The sequence below is a fragment of the Elgaria multicarinata genome, chromosome 12, assembly GCF_023053635.1.
Source record: "Elgaria multicarinata webbii isolate HBS135686 ecotype San Diego chromosome 12, rElgMul1.1.pri, whole genome shotgun sequence".
NCBI classification, from domain to species: Eukaryota; Metazoa; Chordata; class Lepidosauria; order Squamata; family Anguidae; genus Elgaria; species Elgaria multicarinata.
Genome location: NC_086182.1, coordinates 34,715,308 through 34,734,379, shown reverse-complemented (window position 1 = coordinate 34,734,379; position 19,072 = coordinate 34,715,308). Strand labels below are relative to the sequence as shown.

The 19,072-nt window shown below is 44.1% G+C and overlaps 1 protein-coding gene across 2 annotated transcripts; it reads right to left on the bottom strand.

The window, feature by feature from the left end:
• Window positions 1-5,096: 5,096 nt before the first annotated feature.
• SC5D (sterol-C5-desaturase) lies at window positions 5,097-18,689 on the bottom strand. 2 transcript variants are annotated; one of them, XM_063139548.1, is made up of 5 exons: window positions 18,499-18,689; window positions 15,224-15,441; window positions 13,679-13,811; window positions 8,887-8,987; window positions 5,097-6,400 (listed from the first exon to the last, which is right to left on the bottom strand). In XM_063139548.1, the coding sequence occupies exons 2-5, from the start codon at window positions 15,431-15,433 to the stop codon at window positions 5,948-5,950; spliced, it is 897 nt and encodes a 298-aa protein (XP_062995618.1). In that variant the 5' UTR covers window positions 15,434-15,441; window positions 18,499-18,689; the 3' UTR covers window positions 5,097-5,947. The 2 variants fall into 2 exon arrangements, with proteins under 2 accessions (XP_062995618.1, XP_062995619.1); XM_063139549.1 differs by lacking the exon at window positions 18,499-18,689 and adding an exon at window positions 18,205-18,265.
• Between the last annotated feature and the right edge of the window lie 383 nt (window positions 18,690-19,072).

The window sequence follows — 19,072 nt, the reverse complement described above, 5'->3', positions numbered from 1 at the left end:
CATAGAGTGAATTAATTCCTTAATATGCATCCTGTCTCAAAAGCTTATGAAATATCAGCTCAGACACACATTTTCCAACCAACCAATAAATACAGGGCAGCTAATTCGCATCTCACTAACTTGTCTGAAAGATAAATTGTAACAGGGTGGAAAGAAGGTAATACGAACTAGCTGCTGATATTGTAAACGTCACTTTAATTCGGTTATAGGGCAATTAGAGTGACTGCTTCTACATTTGCTTGTTGTGTGCACAAGAATTATGGTAGTTACAACTAGATGCAATTAATTTATTTTAAAAAGGTAATTCCAGGAAAGTGCCCAGTTGACAGCCAGAATGGGGAGTGACGCATTCGTATCTATACACAGACTTTGCCATATTGCAACTTCCAAGACTTCATCAACATTGCACTGGGATTTAAAGGTAGAGTTGAGCCCTTATCTCCCCCATAAAGATCATACAGAGCTGGAGCCACTATCAAAGGCTACCTACCAAGGTTGACACTCCAGCAGGGCCCACTGATAAGAGCCCCTGGACCTGTTCCTCCTCTTCATCATTGCAACTTGCTTACTCACTTGACTTTCTCTCTGGCCTGGACAACGGTGGTGGTGAAAAGGACAAGCAGGAGATACCACTGCCTCCTTGCTCACAAGCTCTGTTTAGCAAGCAAGTGGCAGTGATGATGTGGAAGAGGACGAGAAGCATTAGCAACTGCGACAAGGGAAATGAGAAGGTAGATTTATTTCTTTGCAATAGCTTTCTCCTCCTGTTCCCAAAGGACTGGAAGTCCACGTTGGTGCAAAAGAAGGCCTGGAATAGAGTGATCTTTAGCAAAAGTCATCCAGCCAGGTGAAGCAAGTGGCTGGAAGTGGGTTCTAGGCAGGAAGGCCAGGCTTTGCAGCACCTGGGTGATCTCCCAGAAGACGACAGTTGATCCTTTGAGGCTCAACTGAACCGTTATATCTCCACACAAGGGCTGCTGACTAGTAGAGCCCTGCTCTTAAGCAAAGTTGCAAAGAATTTAACGGGCAACTCTTGTGGCTTGAACTTGGAACATGGTGGTGTCCTTGAACAGCTTCATGTTGCACCTTCTCTAATGGTGGGCCCTAGGAGGACATAATGTCTGAAGAGGGTGGCTTCAGATGTTTCAGCCAAAAGTTCCGAGTTGGCCTGCAATTGGAATGTTTACAGTTCCAGAGTCCTTGTCAAAAGTCTTCCTATATCTTCCTATGTTGGCCTTAAGATAAGCAAAGGCGATGGTGGAGGAACCAAGCCAGCGTATCGGTTCTTAATACAATTTTTTACGATCACTGTTCTAGACCAACCTTGCAGCTTCATCCAACTTTGATCAGAGCAACCTTCAGAATATCTTTAATTCAAGCCTTTGCGAGTTCAGAGGAGGGCAACGAGGATGATCAGGGGTCTGGAAACAAAGCCCTATGAGAACAGACTGAAAGAACTGGGCCTGTTTAGCTGGGAGAAGAGAAGATTGAGGGGAGACATGATAGCACTCTTCAAATACTTAAAAGGTTGTCACACAGAGGAGGGCCAGGATCTCTTCTTGATCCTCCCACAGTGCAGGACACGGAATAACGGGCTCAAGTTAAAGGAAGCCAGATTCCGGCTGGACATCAGGAAAAACTTCCTGTTAGAGCAGTACGACAGAGGAACCAGTTACCTAGGGAGGTTGTGGGCTCTTCCAAACTAGAGGCATTCAAGAGGCAGCTGGACAACCATCTGTCAGAAATGCTTTAGGGTGGATTCCTGCATTGAGCAGGGAGTTGGACTCGACGGCCTTATAAGCCCCTTCCAACTCTATTCTATGATTCAAAAATGCTGATCAAAAACACACTTGCCTTCAAACATGCTGAACACATTTAATCTGACACTTAAAAACAAAAACAAACCCAGTAGCGCTCAGCATTGTTTTCTTGTAGCTTTCTTTCTGGTAGGCCTCTCTCTACCCATGTGATTCCTTGCTTTCGGTCCAAAGTGCTGGCTAGGTTCAAGAGCTCTCTCTTGTGGCCACGCTTGGAACCTCTACTCAACTTATGACCCTTGCTGCTTAAGAAACCGGCCCATCCGTTACCGAGGCAAACTAAAAATGTGCGTTTAATTTCTGCATTGGATTGCACTAAAAGTAATACTTCCTGCAAGAACCAAAACAGACTCCCAGCAATGGCCATTGCAAACCTTTCTAGCAGGAGTCTGCCTATTTTACCGTTTGTGCTCGGTTTAGTAGAAATTTGAGCACTTAATAAGAATTGTGATAGCTTGTAGCACGCTAAGAGGAGCACGACCAGCTGATATTCTAGGGGAGGGGACAAAATGTGATCTGTGAATAACTAGGAGGGGGGAATTAGAGAATGAAAACATGAGTTGTAATTCCCCAAAGATCTTGTACATAACTTGATCTATTGTGAGCAATACCCAGCACTTTGAAGTTGTATAATTAATTATAGAACAGAAAGGATTAAAAAACAAAACACCTACTGGATACTGATATACAGAGCAAGATTTAAAATTAATGCGATTGATCCCCCGACTTTGTTTTTGAACATTTAAAGCCAGGCACATCAACTGGAATGCATGCCTTGTTTTGTGTATTGTGAATATTTATATTTGGGGCAAGATTAATTTGACTGCTGTGAACTAGAGAAACATAACATTCACTACTGACACAGCGAAATGAACTGTCCGAACATCATTCCAACATAAATTCAATCTTATCTATGGATTTATGTGGTTGTTTCTATCCTATTAACGCTGCAATCTTGTGTGTGGTTACTTGTGAGTAAGCCCTATAGAACACCATGGGACTTTGCAGTAACCTTAGCAAGGAACTGGCTACACACCTAAGCCCAGGCTAGATTTAGTTGGTCAGTTGCAAAAGTGTACATTCCAAAATTCCTCCCCCTCTAAACAAGGTCAGTACTGATTCTCAATAGAAGCACTTAGGAGCAGTTGGTATGGAAGACGAACGCCTCCACTTGAATAAGGAAAGGAAAGGAAAGGAACCTCTCGTGCAAAGCACTTGAGTCATTACTGACTCCTCGAGGGACGCCTGCTTTTGCTGACGTTTTCTTGGCAGACTTTGTAGCGGGGTGGTTTGCTGTTGCCTTCCCCAGTCGCGGTTACCTTTCCCCCAGCTAGCTGGGGACTCATTTTACCGACCTCGGAAGGATGGAAGGCTGAGTCGACCTGAGCCGGCTGCCTGAGAATCAGCTTCCGCTGGGATCGAACTCAGGCCGTGGGGAGAGTTTCGGCTGCAGTAACTGCCGCTTACCACTCAGCGCCACACGAGGCTCTCCTGTACTGAAGGAAAGGAAAGGAAGGGAAAGGAAAGGAACCTCTCGTGCAAACACTTGAGTCATTGCTGACTCCTAGAGGGACGCCTGCTTTTGCTGACGTTTTCTTGGCAGACTTTGTAGCGGGGTGGTTTGCTGTTGCCTTCCCCAGTCGCGGTTACCTTTCCCCCAGCTAGCTGGGGACTCATTTTACCGACCTCGGAAGGATGGAAGGCTGAGTCTACCAGAGCCGGCTGCCTGAGAACCAGCTTCTGCTGGGATCAAACTCGGGCCATGGGGAGAGTTTCGGCTGCAGTAACTGCCGCTTACCACTCTGCGCCACACGAGGCTCTCCACTTGAATAAGCAACACCTAATTCTTTGTGTACACTTCGACAGATGCAGGAAATAGGGAACCTACTTATTCCCACCTGCAATCTATTTTTTGGCAGCCTAACAAGGAGGCCTTTTGTTGTAGTTAATGGTGAGCAGCCCAGAGAGGCACACCCATCTGATCTGGGGATGGGAGTGTCATCTGATAACTAAAAACTAATGTTCAAGTTTATTTTTCTCCTCTTTCCTGGGTCGCTCTCCCTTTGTACCGTGTCTTTTAGGTTGTAAGTACAAGGACAGCAAATGTCTTATTAATCTTTGCAAGCCGTTCTGGGAGCCTTTAGAGCAGCCTTCCTCAACCTGGGGCGCTCCAGATGTGTTGGACTACAACTCCCAGAATGCCCCAGCCAGCTGGCTGGGGCATTCTGGGAGATGCAGTCCAACACATCTGGAGCGCCCCAGGTTGAGGAAGGCTGCTTTAGAGAGAGAGTGTGTGTGTGTGCGTTGGGGGGGGGGGTATCTTTTAAATTCTGGCACTATGAAATGACACATTTCTGTGTCTAGGGGGTAGGGAGGGGAAAGGCCTGGGCTAGGTGCTAGCCCATTCACGCCACTGCTTTTTGGTGGACCGGCCACCACTTAACTCAAGCAGCTGGTTGTGACCATATCTTAATTTAGCACTGTAAGCAGCACTCCTGCACACCCTAATAGTCTTTTAGCATTTAAGAATTCTTTAAAGACTGATCTATTCTGGCAGGCCTATCCAGTGGAATTTTAGGATGTTTTAATGATGTATACTATGTTTTTAATTCAATTTTATTTATTTTACACTTATTGTTGTTTCCTGCCTCTATCCAAACGGAGAAACGGGTAAGAAATATCATTATTATTATTATCATCATCATCATCATCTTAGTCCAGGAGAAGCTCAGTAAACCGCCCAGAGAGCTTCAGCTATTGGGGGGGGGGGGGCGGTATATAAATGTAATAAATAATAATAATAATAAATAGCTTCGCCCCTCCCCCAACATGCTTGGACCGGAAAAGCAAAGGGGCTGTTATGTAAGTGGTGAGATGCAACAGATGTCCAGCAGGCTGTGTTTAGCATGGTGGTAAATTTTACAAGATAAATGAATAGTTAAGCAAAGCTCTGCCAAATTTCTGCTATGAATCCATCAGGCCTGTCAAGCATTGCAGAGAACCATGGTTTTTTTTTTGCTTACAAAACCCTGTAAAAAAGTGCATACACTGATGATGCTATTATTCAGATTCCCTAGGAATACAGCGTTTCACTATCTATTATTCAGACTGAGAAACTTGAGAAACTCTGTTCATTCTTCATAGCTAATTCACATTGCTGTGCCTGTAGCACAGACACATACATTTTACGGAAGGCCAAGGTTCCTACGCCCTTCACTGTGACACCCTTCCAGATACATGCCATAGCGTTTCCGAAAAAATAAAACCATCTTGAAAATATAACAGAGCTCCTATACTTTATTTCTGCACTTGTATGGCGATGCTTTTGGCTACAGAAAATTAAAATACTCAACAAGCATCTATTCTACATCAGCACAAGCTAGGCAAACTACCACTTCGCTGTAAGCACTTAATAATTCAGAAAACCCAGGACATGTCAACATCTTTTGGGAGATACTATGCGTCACATGAAACGAATCCCTGTATCTTATTGTCTAGGTAGATGGGTGCATTTCGAAAATGGGTGCACCGCCTACTAGAAATTGACACACCGCACTGCATGTTCAATATACATCCATCCAAATTAAGGAATATCACCAATGCCCCAATGTTAATGTCCATTTTCATTCTAGTAAAAAGAAGAGGCAAAGGCAATTATAGCCAGTTAACTGCACAGCACTGACTCAAAGCATCCTGATAGAACTACAAGTGAACTGCAGCCAAGTATGGACAGGAGTCACGGGGTTAACTTCACACGAAAAAGCAAAAGGACTTCCAGCCCATTCCAATGACATGTCAGGTTTCAGCTCCTATGCATCATGGAAGAAGCGAGAAGATCCCACTCTGCAATTTAATGTGCCACCAGTAATATAAAGAGTTACAGACAATTCCTACATTCCTTATCAAAATCAGAGGCGTTGCTCTGCAACTGGGCTCTTATTTCTTTCTGCTTCTCCAAGCACAGTCCTCGTAATAAAACATCTTGATTCTTAGCTACATAATTCCATTGCAAAGATTCCTTATTGACGTCTATAGTGCCTGACTCCCAGTGGTGTTACAGGAAAGGGAATTCTATTTATATGCCAGTTCTTAATGCATATAGAGATTTCTATCCTCAGATAGGAAGGGGCTTATTTATTTTTAGAATTGTCTTCTTCTAGCATTTTCTCATTTCTGTGTCCATTGCTCAAACTGCTCAATTTGCTTTCTTTCAGTTTATTCATATAATGATGGGGCCCTTTCCCTTCAAAAGAGGAAGGGTTTTTGTACGACCCCCCAATTCTATCCCAGAGCGTCAAGTACTGGCCGAAGTTGTAATCAAAATATAAATGGTGGTCGGTGTGATGGGCAGCCCCGTTGATAATCTGCTTCAATACTTCAGGAACGCGGAAGTTCCCGTCGTGAATGGAGACTGACCATACATTGACAAAGACGTAGAGGCCCAAATAGGTCATCTTGTGCAGAGGAAAAAAGAATGGGTACATGTGATACGGGACGCTTTGAAGGAAGCCGTCCAGAGGGTGGAACGCGTGACTTGAAAATGGACTCGGAACCTTCCAGACGTGGTGCGGCTTGTGGAAACGCTGTGGAGGAAATGAGAGGAATTAGTAACTTGGAAGAAGGAAACATGCCAGGAGCATTTTCACTATAATGCCTTCTTTGCTGGCACCTCTAGCCAGCACAGAAATAGTCACTCATTTGGTCACCTGTGAGGAGGAAAAGCTATGCCACTGGAAACAGCCACCCAATGGAGTTGAGGTGTATCACCTGAACCCGGCCACTGTAGATTATTCGAGGGTTACATAACCCTAAGAGTAATGCACATTCATAATGGAGTCCAACACATGTTGTGACTCATCGTGGATTAAATATGCAATGCTGAGCCTGGTGTGCTGTGCAAACCAGGTCATTTTGTCTCCTTTAATATATGTCTTCAATTAAAATGTAACTCTTTCAGCTTTTATTTATGAGGAAGAAGCTTCACCAACCTCACCACATAAGCTGAAAAAGTTATTGAGAAGGACAGCCTTAGTATCATAAGGACTAAGGATTGTTATTATTAGATTTGTTACTACCAGCATTCTTAAGAATAGGCAGGATTTGAATAGAATTTGAAGGAACTATGAACTATAAACAACAATAAACATTTTCTTTATTTTGCTACGATAAAACCACGTGTCAGTTTGGCTGTGTCTCCTGCTCTATGGGTTCATAAACAAACACTTTACATTAAACCTTCAGCCTGCTATATTCACAGAAAAGCCTTTTCTAAACCTCCTTACCTTTTCCTTCTGCTATAAGGGAAAGGTTATACTTTTCTTTTTATCCATTCCTCAGGTATTTAAGCGGTGGTGCTTAGCCTGAGGGAGGTGTGCGCATCAAAGCCTTGTGTGTGAGGGGGGTGGCGTCAGAGTATTGCAGTATTGGGCAAAAGGTGGGATACAAATTAATAATAATAATAATAATAATAATAATAATATACCCCGCTCTTCCACGGCCTCAAAATCTAACACCAGTGCAACTGCACCCCCTCGGGTGATGGGCACGAGCAAGTCCCTGGGTTTTTCCGAGTTCTTGGAACACACAGTAAAACGCTGTGACACCTTGACATTGCACCAACCTTTGCTCCTGACTCTATCAACAGTGGGCCATAGGATCAGGTTGCTAGTACAAGACGGAAAAATCTTATTGCCATCCCAAGCCCAAGGTATATAATATACAGCTTCTGACTCTCATCTGCATATAGCCCAATTAGGGTTTTGCAAGATGTGCTGCCACTGAATTGAGAGGTTCCGACCGAGTCCAGAGAAGCATGAAGTCATGTTGAATGGGTGCAGGCATACTGTTGACAATCCAAGGGGCCTCATTGTCTTACCTTGCCATTGCCTATAACCGCAGAACTAATGTCTTTGCAGAGGAAACTGTGCTAGGGTACACCATGCTGGATGCAAGGTTTTCCTGGCTGAAAATCTCTGCACTGGAAGTATAAAGTGTTGGTTATCACCTTTAAAGCCCTACATGATTTGGGTCCAGGCTACCTGCGGGATCGCCTTCTCCCGTACAATCCACCCCGCACACTCTGGTCCTCTGGGAAGAATTTACTCCGGCCAACAAAAACAAGTCTGACAACTATTACTTAGAGGACCTTTTCTTCTGCCGCTCCCAGTTTGTGGAAGGGCTTGCCGGGAGAGATTCGTCAACTTAACAATCTTCTGGAATTTAAGAAAGCCATAAAGACTGATCTCTTCTGGCCGGCCTACCCAGTTGAATTTTAAATTTGCCTTTTACTAATGTGCTGCTTTTGATAATGTATTAGTTTTAAATGTTTTAATCAGTTATATGATTAATCAGTTATACCCGCCTCTCCCTCGATCCAGAGGGAGAGGCGGGGTAACAAATAAAATTATTATTATTATTATTATTATTATTATTATCATCATCATCATCATCATTATCCCACAAGAAAAGCCTTCCCAGTTCAGACCAGAAGTCCTTCTACTCCATCATTCTGTTTGCCCCACCCGCATTGGAGACAGTGCACCTGGGATAAGCTCCTTCAGAGTTCTGCCTGAAACCCACTCCTGATTCACCACTCTGCTGATGTCGGACCCACCAGCCTCTGCTGACCAGCAGCCGGCCAAAGAACTCCAAACATGCGGAAACAAGGAATGGAAGTGAGAGTCTTCATCTGATTTTTGTTCTCCAGTAACTGGTATTCAGCAGTAATACATGGAGAATCCAATTCGCACATTTTCATTTGAAAACTTGCATCTGCACATGCGGATATACTGTTTTATTTATTTATTTATTTATTTATTTATTACATTTTTATACCGCCCAATAGCCGAAGCTCTCTGGGCGGTTCACAAAAATTAAAATCATCATAAAACAACCAACAAGTTAAAAATACAAATACAAAATACAATATAAAAAGCACAACCAGGATAAAGCCACGCAGCAGAATTGATATAAGGTTAAAATACAGAGTTAAAACAGTATAATTTAAATTTAAGTTAAAATTAAGTGTTTTCCAAGCATGTTTTACTACCTGATGATTAGCCAGACCTACCTTATATAAATATTTATGATGAAGGAATCGATGAATCCAGTAAATACTCATATCAGTGAAGAAGAGAAAGGACAGCATACTGAAGATAATACCGAACCAACCTAAGAGAAGAAGGGAAGAAAGGTAGAGAGAGTTAAACAGGCTAGTAGATTTACATGGCGCTGGTTTATGGGAAACAAAGATTTTCTTCAACCTAATGAGCAGTTTCTACAAATTCATTGTGAAAAAAGCTACCGTCCCTGAGCATCAATGAGACTCAGAGAGGATAACCTGAGCCTTTGGCAAAATTAAGAACGCACTCAATTCCATGTAAAGAGATTTGCAGACCAATCCAACTGGTGGGGAGGGAGAGAACCCAAGGGGACCAAAAACTGCCACTTCCTGATGGGTTTGTGACAGCCCTACCAAGTAGGGCGAGAACCCGGATCTCCCGAGTCCCAGGCCAGGATTCTAACTGCTTTAGAACCCTGTGGGGAAGAGGAAGCGAGGGAGACTGGAGCAGGCAGAGACCATTGGAGCCTGCTTTAGTTGGACTACCCCCCACCCACCCCCAGGGCTAACATCTTCACCCTCTGGGGAAGAAAAAGGAGCTGTCGGTCTGCCCCTTCCCATTGGGAGATGAGAGGGCGGAGGAGGACCTTCCCACCAGCCTGAACAGTCTCCTTCATTTCTTTGTATTTTCTCCCTCTTCCCTCCCCATTTCCTTTTCCTTGTGTGTCATGTCTTTTTTTAGAATGTAAGCCTGAGGGCAGACACTGTCTTCTTTACTGATCAATTGTAAGCCGCTCCAAGAGCCTTTTTGGCTGTGGTGCAGGATAAAACTACTCTAAATAAATAATAAATAAATATTTTTATTTATTTATTTATTTATTACATTTCTATATCGCCCAATAGCCAGAGCTCTCTGGGCGGTTCACAAAAATTAAAAACATTCAAAGTATAAAACAACAGTATAAAACCATAATATAAAATACAATATAAAAGCTCAACCAGATAAAAACAGCAGCAATGCAAAATTACGAATCTAAAACACCAAGTCAAAATTAATTTATAGACTGTTAAAATGCTGGGAGAATAAAGAGAGAATAAACTGCTACATAGCACCAACATGGGAGAAGCAATAATGGTGGACTGCACAGAGACTTCTGAGAATAGGCTGCCTTCTATGTCCAGGAAAAGGAAAGGAACCTCTCGTGCAAGCACTGAGTCATTACTGACTCTTGGAGGGTGACATTTTCTTGGCAGGCCTTATAGCGGGGTGGTTTGCCGTTGCCTTCCCCGGCCGTGATTACCTTTCCCCCAGCTAGCTGGGCACTCATTTTACCGACCTCGGGAGGATGGAAGGCTGAGTCAACCCGAGCCTGCAGCATGAAACCAGCTCCCGCTAGGATCGAACTCAGGCCGTGGGGAGTTTCAGCTGCAGAAACTGCTGCTTTACCGCTCTAATTTTGCTATATGCTGTGGCCCTGAACACCTTGCAGGTCAGCAGAGAACTTCAGCCTTAATTATGCATTTAGAAAGAGCTTTCAACACCACAGGAAAACAGATCAAACATGGAAGGGCAACTCTAGCCAGATAAAATTTGTCTTCCAATCTAAGGTGATGAAACTCTAAACAACTGTGTCAGAAACACATGTTGCCAAACAGAAGATATTGTTTCCGCAGTTCAGCTGCCTGTTGATGGTGCATTACAAAACTGCCATTTGCCTGGCACCCTAAGTGACCAGCCTGGACAAATGAGAGCTGGTTCTGTTTATCTGTCAGGTTATTGACATGACTGAGATGCATATTTATTTTATTTTATTTATTGACCTTTCTATACCTCCCGATAGCCAAAGTATTCTGGGCTTTTCACAAAAGTTAAAATTAAATACAACACGATAAAACATAATATAAAACCTTTAAAAGTTTAAAACAAAATAAAACCAGGTCCAAGACAATCAATAGGGGCACACACACCCATCCCCACTTGGTAAAGGTCATCCCGCAGGACAACCAAGACAGTCTCCATTCCGAAACCAGGCCTGAAGTCCAATTGAAATGTATCCAGATAATCAGTTTCATTCAAGAGTGGCTGGAGTAGACTGGCAACCACCACTTGAATACCTTGCCCGGGCACGGGGTGTTAGCAACTGGCATATAGCTGTTAATATCGTCTGAATTTAGGTTATGCTTCTTGAAGAGTAGCCTCATCACCACTCCTTTAAAAAGGCTGGTACTACTCACTCTCAAACAGGAATTTACAACCTCTTTGACCCAGCCAGACATCCCCTCCATATTAAATGTAATAAGCCACGAAGGGCAAGGGTCAAGCATGCAAAACACCTTATTGGCATATTTTGCCCTCAACAACTAAACATCATTTGATAAACTGAACTAGTCAATGCTCTGGACACCTCTGCTAGCGGAACAGTATTAATTGTGGTGTCCAAGTCGTGACAGATTTGAGCAACTTTATTTTTCAAAGTGTCTTGAGAACTTGGCACATCATGCTATCAAGAGTTCAACTGTCTCTCTCCTTGGCCCAGACTGCAACACGCCACTGATCACTCAGAAAAGTTCCACTGGATAACACTGAAAAGAACTCCTTTGCCACCATCTCTGACACAGAGTAGGCTCAATAAGGAGCTCTAACCTGTGTTTAGTCAGATGCCTCATGACTCTCCCTCCACCTAAATTCCAGTAATCTTCCTTTTATTATTGATAAAAGAATCATAGAATCATAAATCATAGAATCATAGAATAGCAGAGTTGGAAGGGGCCTACAAGGCCATTGAGTCCAACCCCCTGCTCAATGCAGGAATCCACCCTAAAGCATCCCTGACAGATGCTTTTCCAGCTGCCTCTTGAAGGTCCCTAATGTGGGAGAGCCCACAACCTCCCTTGGTAACTGGTTCCATTGTCGTACCGCTCTAACAGTCAGGAAGTTTTTCCTGATGTCCAGCTGGAATCTGGCTTCCTTTAACTTGAGCCCGTTATTCCGTGTCCTGCACTCTGGGAGGATCGAGAAGAGATCCTGGCCCTCCTCTGTGTGACAACCTTGTAAGTCTTTGAAGAGTGCTCTCATGTCTCCCCTCAATCTTCTCTTCTCCAGGCTAAACATGCCCAGTTCTTTCAGTCTCTTGTCATAGGGCTTTGTTTCCAGACCCCTGATCATCCTGGTTGCCCTCCTCTGAACACGCTCCAGCGTGTTTTATTTTACTGTTTTATTTTACTGTGACCTTCCCATAATTATTGCTGCTATTGTTGTTCCTGTGAGTTTTATTGTTTTAATAGCTATCTTATAGTGATCGTGTTTTTATTGCTTTTGATATTTTAACTGTTTTTATGTATTTTATTGTTGTAAACCGCCTTGTGAGAACTTCTGCCCTGAAAGGTGGACAAGAAATGATTTAAATAAATAAATGTTATCAATATTTTTTCCTATTTCTAACCATTTTGCACCCTGAAAGGTTCTATTCTTAACTTTGAATGTTACTATATAGTAATGCACTTCAGTTAGAAGATAATCAATAAAACAGCTGACTACTGGTTTAGTTTATGCTGCTGTATCATCAGCGCAAAGGTATGTTCTTGTACTCCCTAGAGCTTGGAGATAAGAAATCTAGAGTTTAAAGAAAAGAATGAGAGGAACCAATGATTTAGAGTAAGGATACTGTTGACTGGGAAATACAGCTCTCACACAGAGCTAAAACTTCATAGCTTAAAGCCCCACTGCTAGTTTCTTTAGAAAAACAGTTGTGGGGGGAAATTCAGAGGGGTACTGAACCTTTCTGTGCCTGCTGTTTCCCCTTCATGTTCCTAACTACTACTCCCCTAGCAACTTTCCCTACCCACATGGCTTCAAATGTGCATAGTCCTTGCCCACATTCATTTTAATCGTGGAGGTATGTGGAAACTGGAGCAGGAAACAGCAGATGAGAAAAGGCCTGTGCCCCCACCTCTTCATCATTTCTACACTGTCAATCCACGCCGTTTCTCTAAAACATGTACAGTGTTGGGGCTTCAATATACATGTTTCACAGGTCAACCCTGAAACAGAAAGAAGTTACAAGTGTGAGGAACGGTGAGTTTTCTGAGGATGAGGACTCTGGGGATGAGCAGCCACAGGGGACCCAGTACCAGCTTGGCTGATCAACAGCCAGCAGAGGCCTCATCCAGTGCAAACTTAGAAGAGGAGCAAACAGACTTGCTACACGTGCCCTCGTTCAAACAGCAAAGGGCAGAGAAGGAGGCTTTACGCCGATCCAAGCGGATTGCTAATAAACGCCAGCTGAACAAGGAACAGCTGTGAGGCTGAGCTGGTGTATTTAGGTAGCAGTGCGCAGGCCAGCAAATTGTCAGAGCTTATCTGGTTTGCCTGGGAGAAGCTCTGGACCGTGTACCCTTGACCGGGCCGTGTTCCTGTTGGATCGTTTTGGACTCTGGACTTCTTGGACCCCGTGACTCTCTCCTGCCCTTTGAAACTTGGACTGGCCGTAAAGCCTCCTTCTCTGCCCTTTGCTGTTTGAACGAGGGCACGTGTAACAAGTCTGTTTGCTCCTCTTCTAAGTTTGCACTGGATGAGGCCTCTGCTGGCTGTTGATCAGCCAAGCTGGTACTGGGTCCCGCCTGTGGCTGCTCATCCCCAGAGTCCTCATCCTCAGAAAACTCACCCTTCCTCACAACAAGGTACAACAAATAACAATTAAAACAAATGAGCAAGAAGTTAAAATGCACCAATCAGATTCTTGAGACAAATAGGAGAGAGACAAGGATCTGACATGGCAGGCAAACCAAGTCGTTTCCTTACCATAAGGAGAGTCTTCTACGCTATCATAGAGCTTGCTGTAGCCTCTGACTTCAGCAAAGAAGATGGCAACTGTGGGGATGCTCATCCCTGGCAAGGATTTGATGGCGAAAATGATCTCACGCTGTACTTGATTCTGAACACAAAAGCAGAGATTTTGTAAAAAAACAAAACGAGTAATAATCTTTTGCATTTATATAGCACTTTAGAATATTCAAAGCATATATGATCTCGGGAGTCCTTCCAACAAAACCGCAAGGCAGAATAGCAATATTATCCGCATAAGAACATAAGAAGTGCCATGCTGGATCAGACCAAGGGTCCATGTTACAGATGAGGAGCTATAGCTGAGAAAGGTGTTTGCTTAATGTCACTTAAAAAGTTCATCGGAGAGTCCTGATTTCTATCTTAGTTTTAGCCAATACCCATTACCTTGAAAGCGTGCTTATTTTAATAGCCAAACGATTAAAAAAGTTATGCAAACCGGGGTGGGGTGGGGGGAACAGGCCACATTTTTCAGTGTGAGACATTGGCAACTGAGCTCCTCCCAGACAGGTGAGGCTTACTAGATTTCAGGAGATTGGGGAGGAGAGGAATCTGTCTATATGCCAGTTAATCAGCTAGGTCAAAGCCAAATAAAAACTTTTCCATCTGTGAGAATACAAGATTTTACGGGGAGGGAGGGATGCCAGAATGAGAAATCAGGTTAAGAGGGAGAAGCAACTTCGAGAAGCAAGGTTGGTCCATCAAAAGAGGTCCTTAGAGAAATTCCTTTCCTGGGTGAGGGACTAGAAAGGCCAGTCAAGTTTCACATCGCTGGCTGGCAGGGCACAAGCTTTGTTGCAACTTTCAATGCAAACGTGCATTCATCAAAGATATCGTCAAGTAATGGTGCAAAGGTCTTAGCCATAATAAAGGCTATTTATTAAGTGATCAATTTCTTTGTTGGATGGCAAACATGCGCAATGGCTTGGCACTATGGTGCAAAAGTCTAAGCACATAATAAAGGCTATTTATTAAGTGATCAATTTCTTTGTTGGATGGCAAACATGCGCAATGGCTTGGCACTTGACAAAGGAGCACCTTGTCCCAAATGTTCCCAATTGCTAAGATATTCTTCAGAGGCTCTTCTCTGGTTGCCGCAACGCACAATGGTTAAACACACTTAATATAAATTGATTACTTTTTGAAAAGTTAAGTGTTACAAGGTGGTTCCAGATTGACTATATTGGACAGGACACAAAGAATCCCAAAATGGCTTTTTCCTATTGCTATGTCCACACCCAGCAACTTACGAGGGTCAAGAGTCCCTCCATTGCAGCATCTGACACTGGAGGGAGCTGCAGCATAAAGGACTCTTTGGATCTTAGCCGTAGACCACAAGAACGTAATTAACATGAGTAAGAAGCATTGCACTGACATAACACGAGGGCATAGCAATCGCTTTTTTTCTTTACATGAGTTTTTGCTCTTCATCAGATATGTATACTTGGGTTTGACTGACCACTGAACTGAGAAATCAGAAGAGGAATGAATCACCCTACTCACCTCTAAAAACAGGGGGTGTTCCATGAGTGAGTGATCAAATATGAAATAGTAGTTTAAAATGCCAAACAGAAGATAAACAGCATATGCACCCAGGTTTGTTATGAAAAGGAGACTAATAATCTGTCGAAAAGGGTCGTCTTCTGGCCATGTTTCTGGATAAACATAAGGCGTCAAAACAGAGCTGTCTGCATAGTTTAGGACAAGATCCATTGTTGTACCTGCACAAGATTGACAGAGAGGAAAGAAAGAGGATACATCAAACCACAGTGAAGTCATGAGTGAGACCCACAAAAGGTGTACATAACCCCTATGGTTCAGTAGCTGAGTGCGGTTCATTTTCACAACCTTTATTTCAGTGTGTTGAGTTTTCTAAAAAGAGATTTTGTAAACCGCCCAGAGAGCTTCGGCTATTGGGTGGTATAGAAATGCAATAAATAAATAAATAAATCAGCCACAACTATGCAAATAAAAAGCTTGTCAATGCAGTGTTTTGGGGTAGTCAAATAACACACAGTCCCAAAGGATGCTAGTGTGGCTAATGACCAGAATCAAGGAAGCTACTGAAAGCAATAAAGTTTCCTTTAAAAAGTGGAAGTCTTGAATTATTTTAAAATTTTGTGGAGGTGGTACCTAACCCCGATAAGATTGAATAAGATAAATGAGCAGCATTCAGCAAATTGTTGGAGAGGTTGTGGGGCGAAAGGAACGTATTTACACATGTGGTGGGAATGCAAAAATGTGCAAAGATTATGGAAGATGGTGTCATGCCCTGCATGGAAATGGAGTCGGGAGATGAGGGGGAGCTGGCAGAGGCTGGACCCAGTGCAGAGGGGCCTGGCTCAGGTAGTGAGAATAGACTGGCAGAGGCTGTGGCAGAGCCTCAGGGAGAGGAGCCAAGGCCAGCCGGAACCTCTGCCAGCTCTGAGGGCCTGATGCCGGCAAAGACTCTGGAGGAGCCGCAGGGATCTGAGGAAGAGACGGACAAGCCCGGTTTCAGCCAGTTACGGGCGGAGAAGGCCACCAGACGCCGGTCTAGCCGTCTCCAACAGAAACGCCAGGCAATCAGAGATCAGCTGCGAAACTCTGACTCAGCACTCTGACTGAGGATAAAAGAGCAGCCGGAAGCCCTGCCAAATTGTCAGAGATTATCTGAGTTCTTCGGCGGAAGCTTTGGCTCTTAGATCTCCTGACCACGCACCTTGCTCCAGATACCTAGTTCCTGAACCCAGCCTTGACTCCCGGACCCCGTGACCACGTCTGACTACTTCTGGAATCCTGTTGCGACCTTGGACTGCCTTTTGACTACGTTTTGCCCATGCCTGTTCCCGTGACTCCTGGACTGTATCTTTGGACCTTGCTGACCGATGGCTGTGCTTGACCTTGGACCGAACCACTGTGTCTCCGCTTTGCCACGCTCCCTGGACCTCGGACCGGACATTGACCTCTCTGTAAGCCTGCACCTTGCCCTACTACGTCTATCTTTTGCCTTTACTTCTCAAGCCTTTTTCCCTTCGCTTGCTTTCCAAGTCTGTAACTGCAATAAACTCACTGTTGCTAAGATACCAGCTGTGCTCATTTGTCTTTGTCAAGGCTTTGTCAAGGCTTTCCCGGACAGATGGTGTTTTTTGAAATTGAAGAGGTAGTGGGAATGAAAAGAGAACAAACACCAAAGATTGCATTACCGTCACTATTTGAAGATTTAAAATGTGGAAAAGAAACTAAAGAGCTGATATCGAGTTTGCTGACTGCAGCACGATTGATGGTAGCTAGGAACTGGAAGATTCAAGGGGAATATTCTATTGGAGAATGGTATAAAGAAGTATGGGATATAGCTATTAATGATAAACTGACTTGTAATATTAAGTGGAGAAAAGGTATAACCAAAATAAATGAGTTTGAAGGAATCTGGAAACAGTTCCTAATATTTGTGTTTACCAGGGGAAGTGGGAAACCGCCAGCAGAAGAAACGATAAGATTTTGGAATCAGGAATAGATCCCGAGGTGGGGGGCGCACTTTTATGTTAAAAATGATTATGTATGGTATGATATTTTATAGTTAATATCTATTCAACATATATGTATTCAACATTTATTCAACATGTATGTAGTGGTTGTTTTGATGTTTTCTTTTATTGTAATGTTTTATTGTATGTTTAATTAATGTAGAAAAGCAATAAAAAAATTTAAAAAAAGTGGAAGTCTTGCTCAAATGAGACTAAAGAGAAGCAAAAATTGTGGCAAAACAAACATTAGTTAATAGTAAGGCAAGCTGGGGGGGGGAGTGTATGAGGACAGACTGCTAAAAACATTAACACAAAGTATTTTAAAAAACCTCAGAGGCTGAAAATCAGCCGGGGATACAGTTCAAGCCTGCCTTGTAAACACAGCCCCAAGAGTGTCACACATTATTATTATTATTATTATTTATTTATTTATATAGCACCATCAATGTACATGGTGCTGTACAGAGTAAAACAGTAAATAGCAAGACCCTGCCGCATAGGCTTACAATCTAATAAAATCATAGTAAAACAATAAGGAGGGGAAGAGAATGCAAACAGGTACAGGGTAGGGTAAGCAGGCACAGGGTAGGGAAAAACTAACAGTAGAAAGTAACAGTAGAGTAACATTCCTTTAGAACAACATTCCTTTAGAACAACAGGCACTGAGGCCAGGTCTACCCCAAGCAGGATATAACCTTTTGAAAGCGTTTTGAAAACTGTACATAAAATGCGTCATGAGCCCCAACTGTTGTCAATATTGTTATAAAGCAGCAGCAGCGCAGATCCGGTCCAAGACATGCAACCCACCCGGCTCATTCCACAGTCCTACCTTTCTGACTGCCATTTCACTTCAACAAGAACAACAAAGAGTCCTGAAGCACCTTAAAGCTTTTTACGCACCACCAGATGCATGCATTTTATTTCGGATTACTTTATAACCCACCCACTTACCCCCTTTTACTTTATAACTCCCCTTACCTCAGAGTAAGCCCCATTGAATGCAAGGAGGCTTACTTCTGAGTACATCTGTATAGGATTGCACTCTTAAAGTCAGGGTTTAGAGACTTATAAATCCTGCTAGGGGAGGGTTGGGGATGGGAAAAATAATTTATTTGATTTTTATCCAGCCTTTCTATGAAAAAAAAGGGGGGAGAACTTTTGGTTTCCTACCCCACCCCCACCCCCAAAGCCCAATGCATTCCACCGCACCCTTCCTTCCAAGTAAAGCCCACCTTGCGGTGAGCCATGCACACGAGTCGGGCATATACGTACCCAAGGGCTGTGCCAAGGCGGACCAGAAGGGGGACTAACAGGGAGCATCACCCCGGGGCATCCTGGGAAACCTGCTGTACCTCCCTTCTCCCAAAAGAGGCCCCCACTCCAAGGCCCAGCCGTCCTCCCCTCCCTTCTTTCCTTCTCCGGGTTCTTCCCCCTCTTCGCATCCAAAGCAGCCCCAGCTAGCAATGCAGAAGATGAAGGGCGAGCAGGAAGGATGGGGGCGTGGCCGCCAGAGGGGGCGCGGCCGCCAGAGGGAGCGCGTAAGCACGTTCTTGTCCAATGGCTGGAGAGGAAAGGCGGAGTCGGGCGGAGGAAGGCGGGGCCCAGTCAGTAGCCTGATGAATCGGGGAATCGCGCGACGCTGGCCTGTTGCGTGACGCCAGCGGCGCGTGGCGTGGCGTCGGGACCGGATTGGAGGAGGGACGGAGGGCGGGGTGAGGACTCTCGCCTGCGGGAGGCTGTCCGTCAAGAGCGGTTGGCTCTTGCCGGCGGTGGGCGGGGCGTAAGGGGGCGGCGCCTCTCCTGAGGGAGAAACGTCACGCTCCGTGCTGAAGGCGGGTTTTTTTTT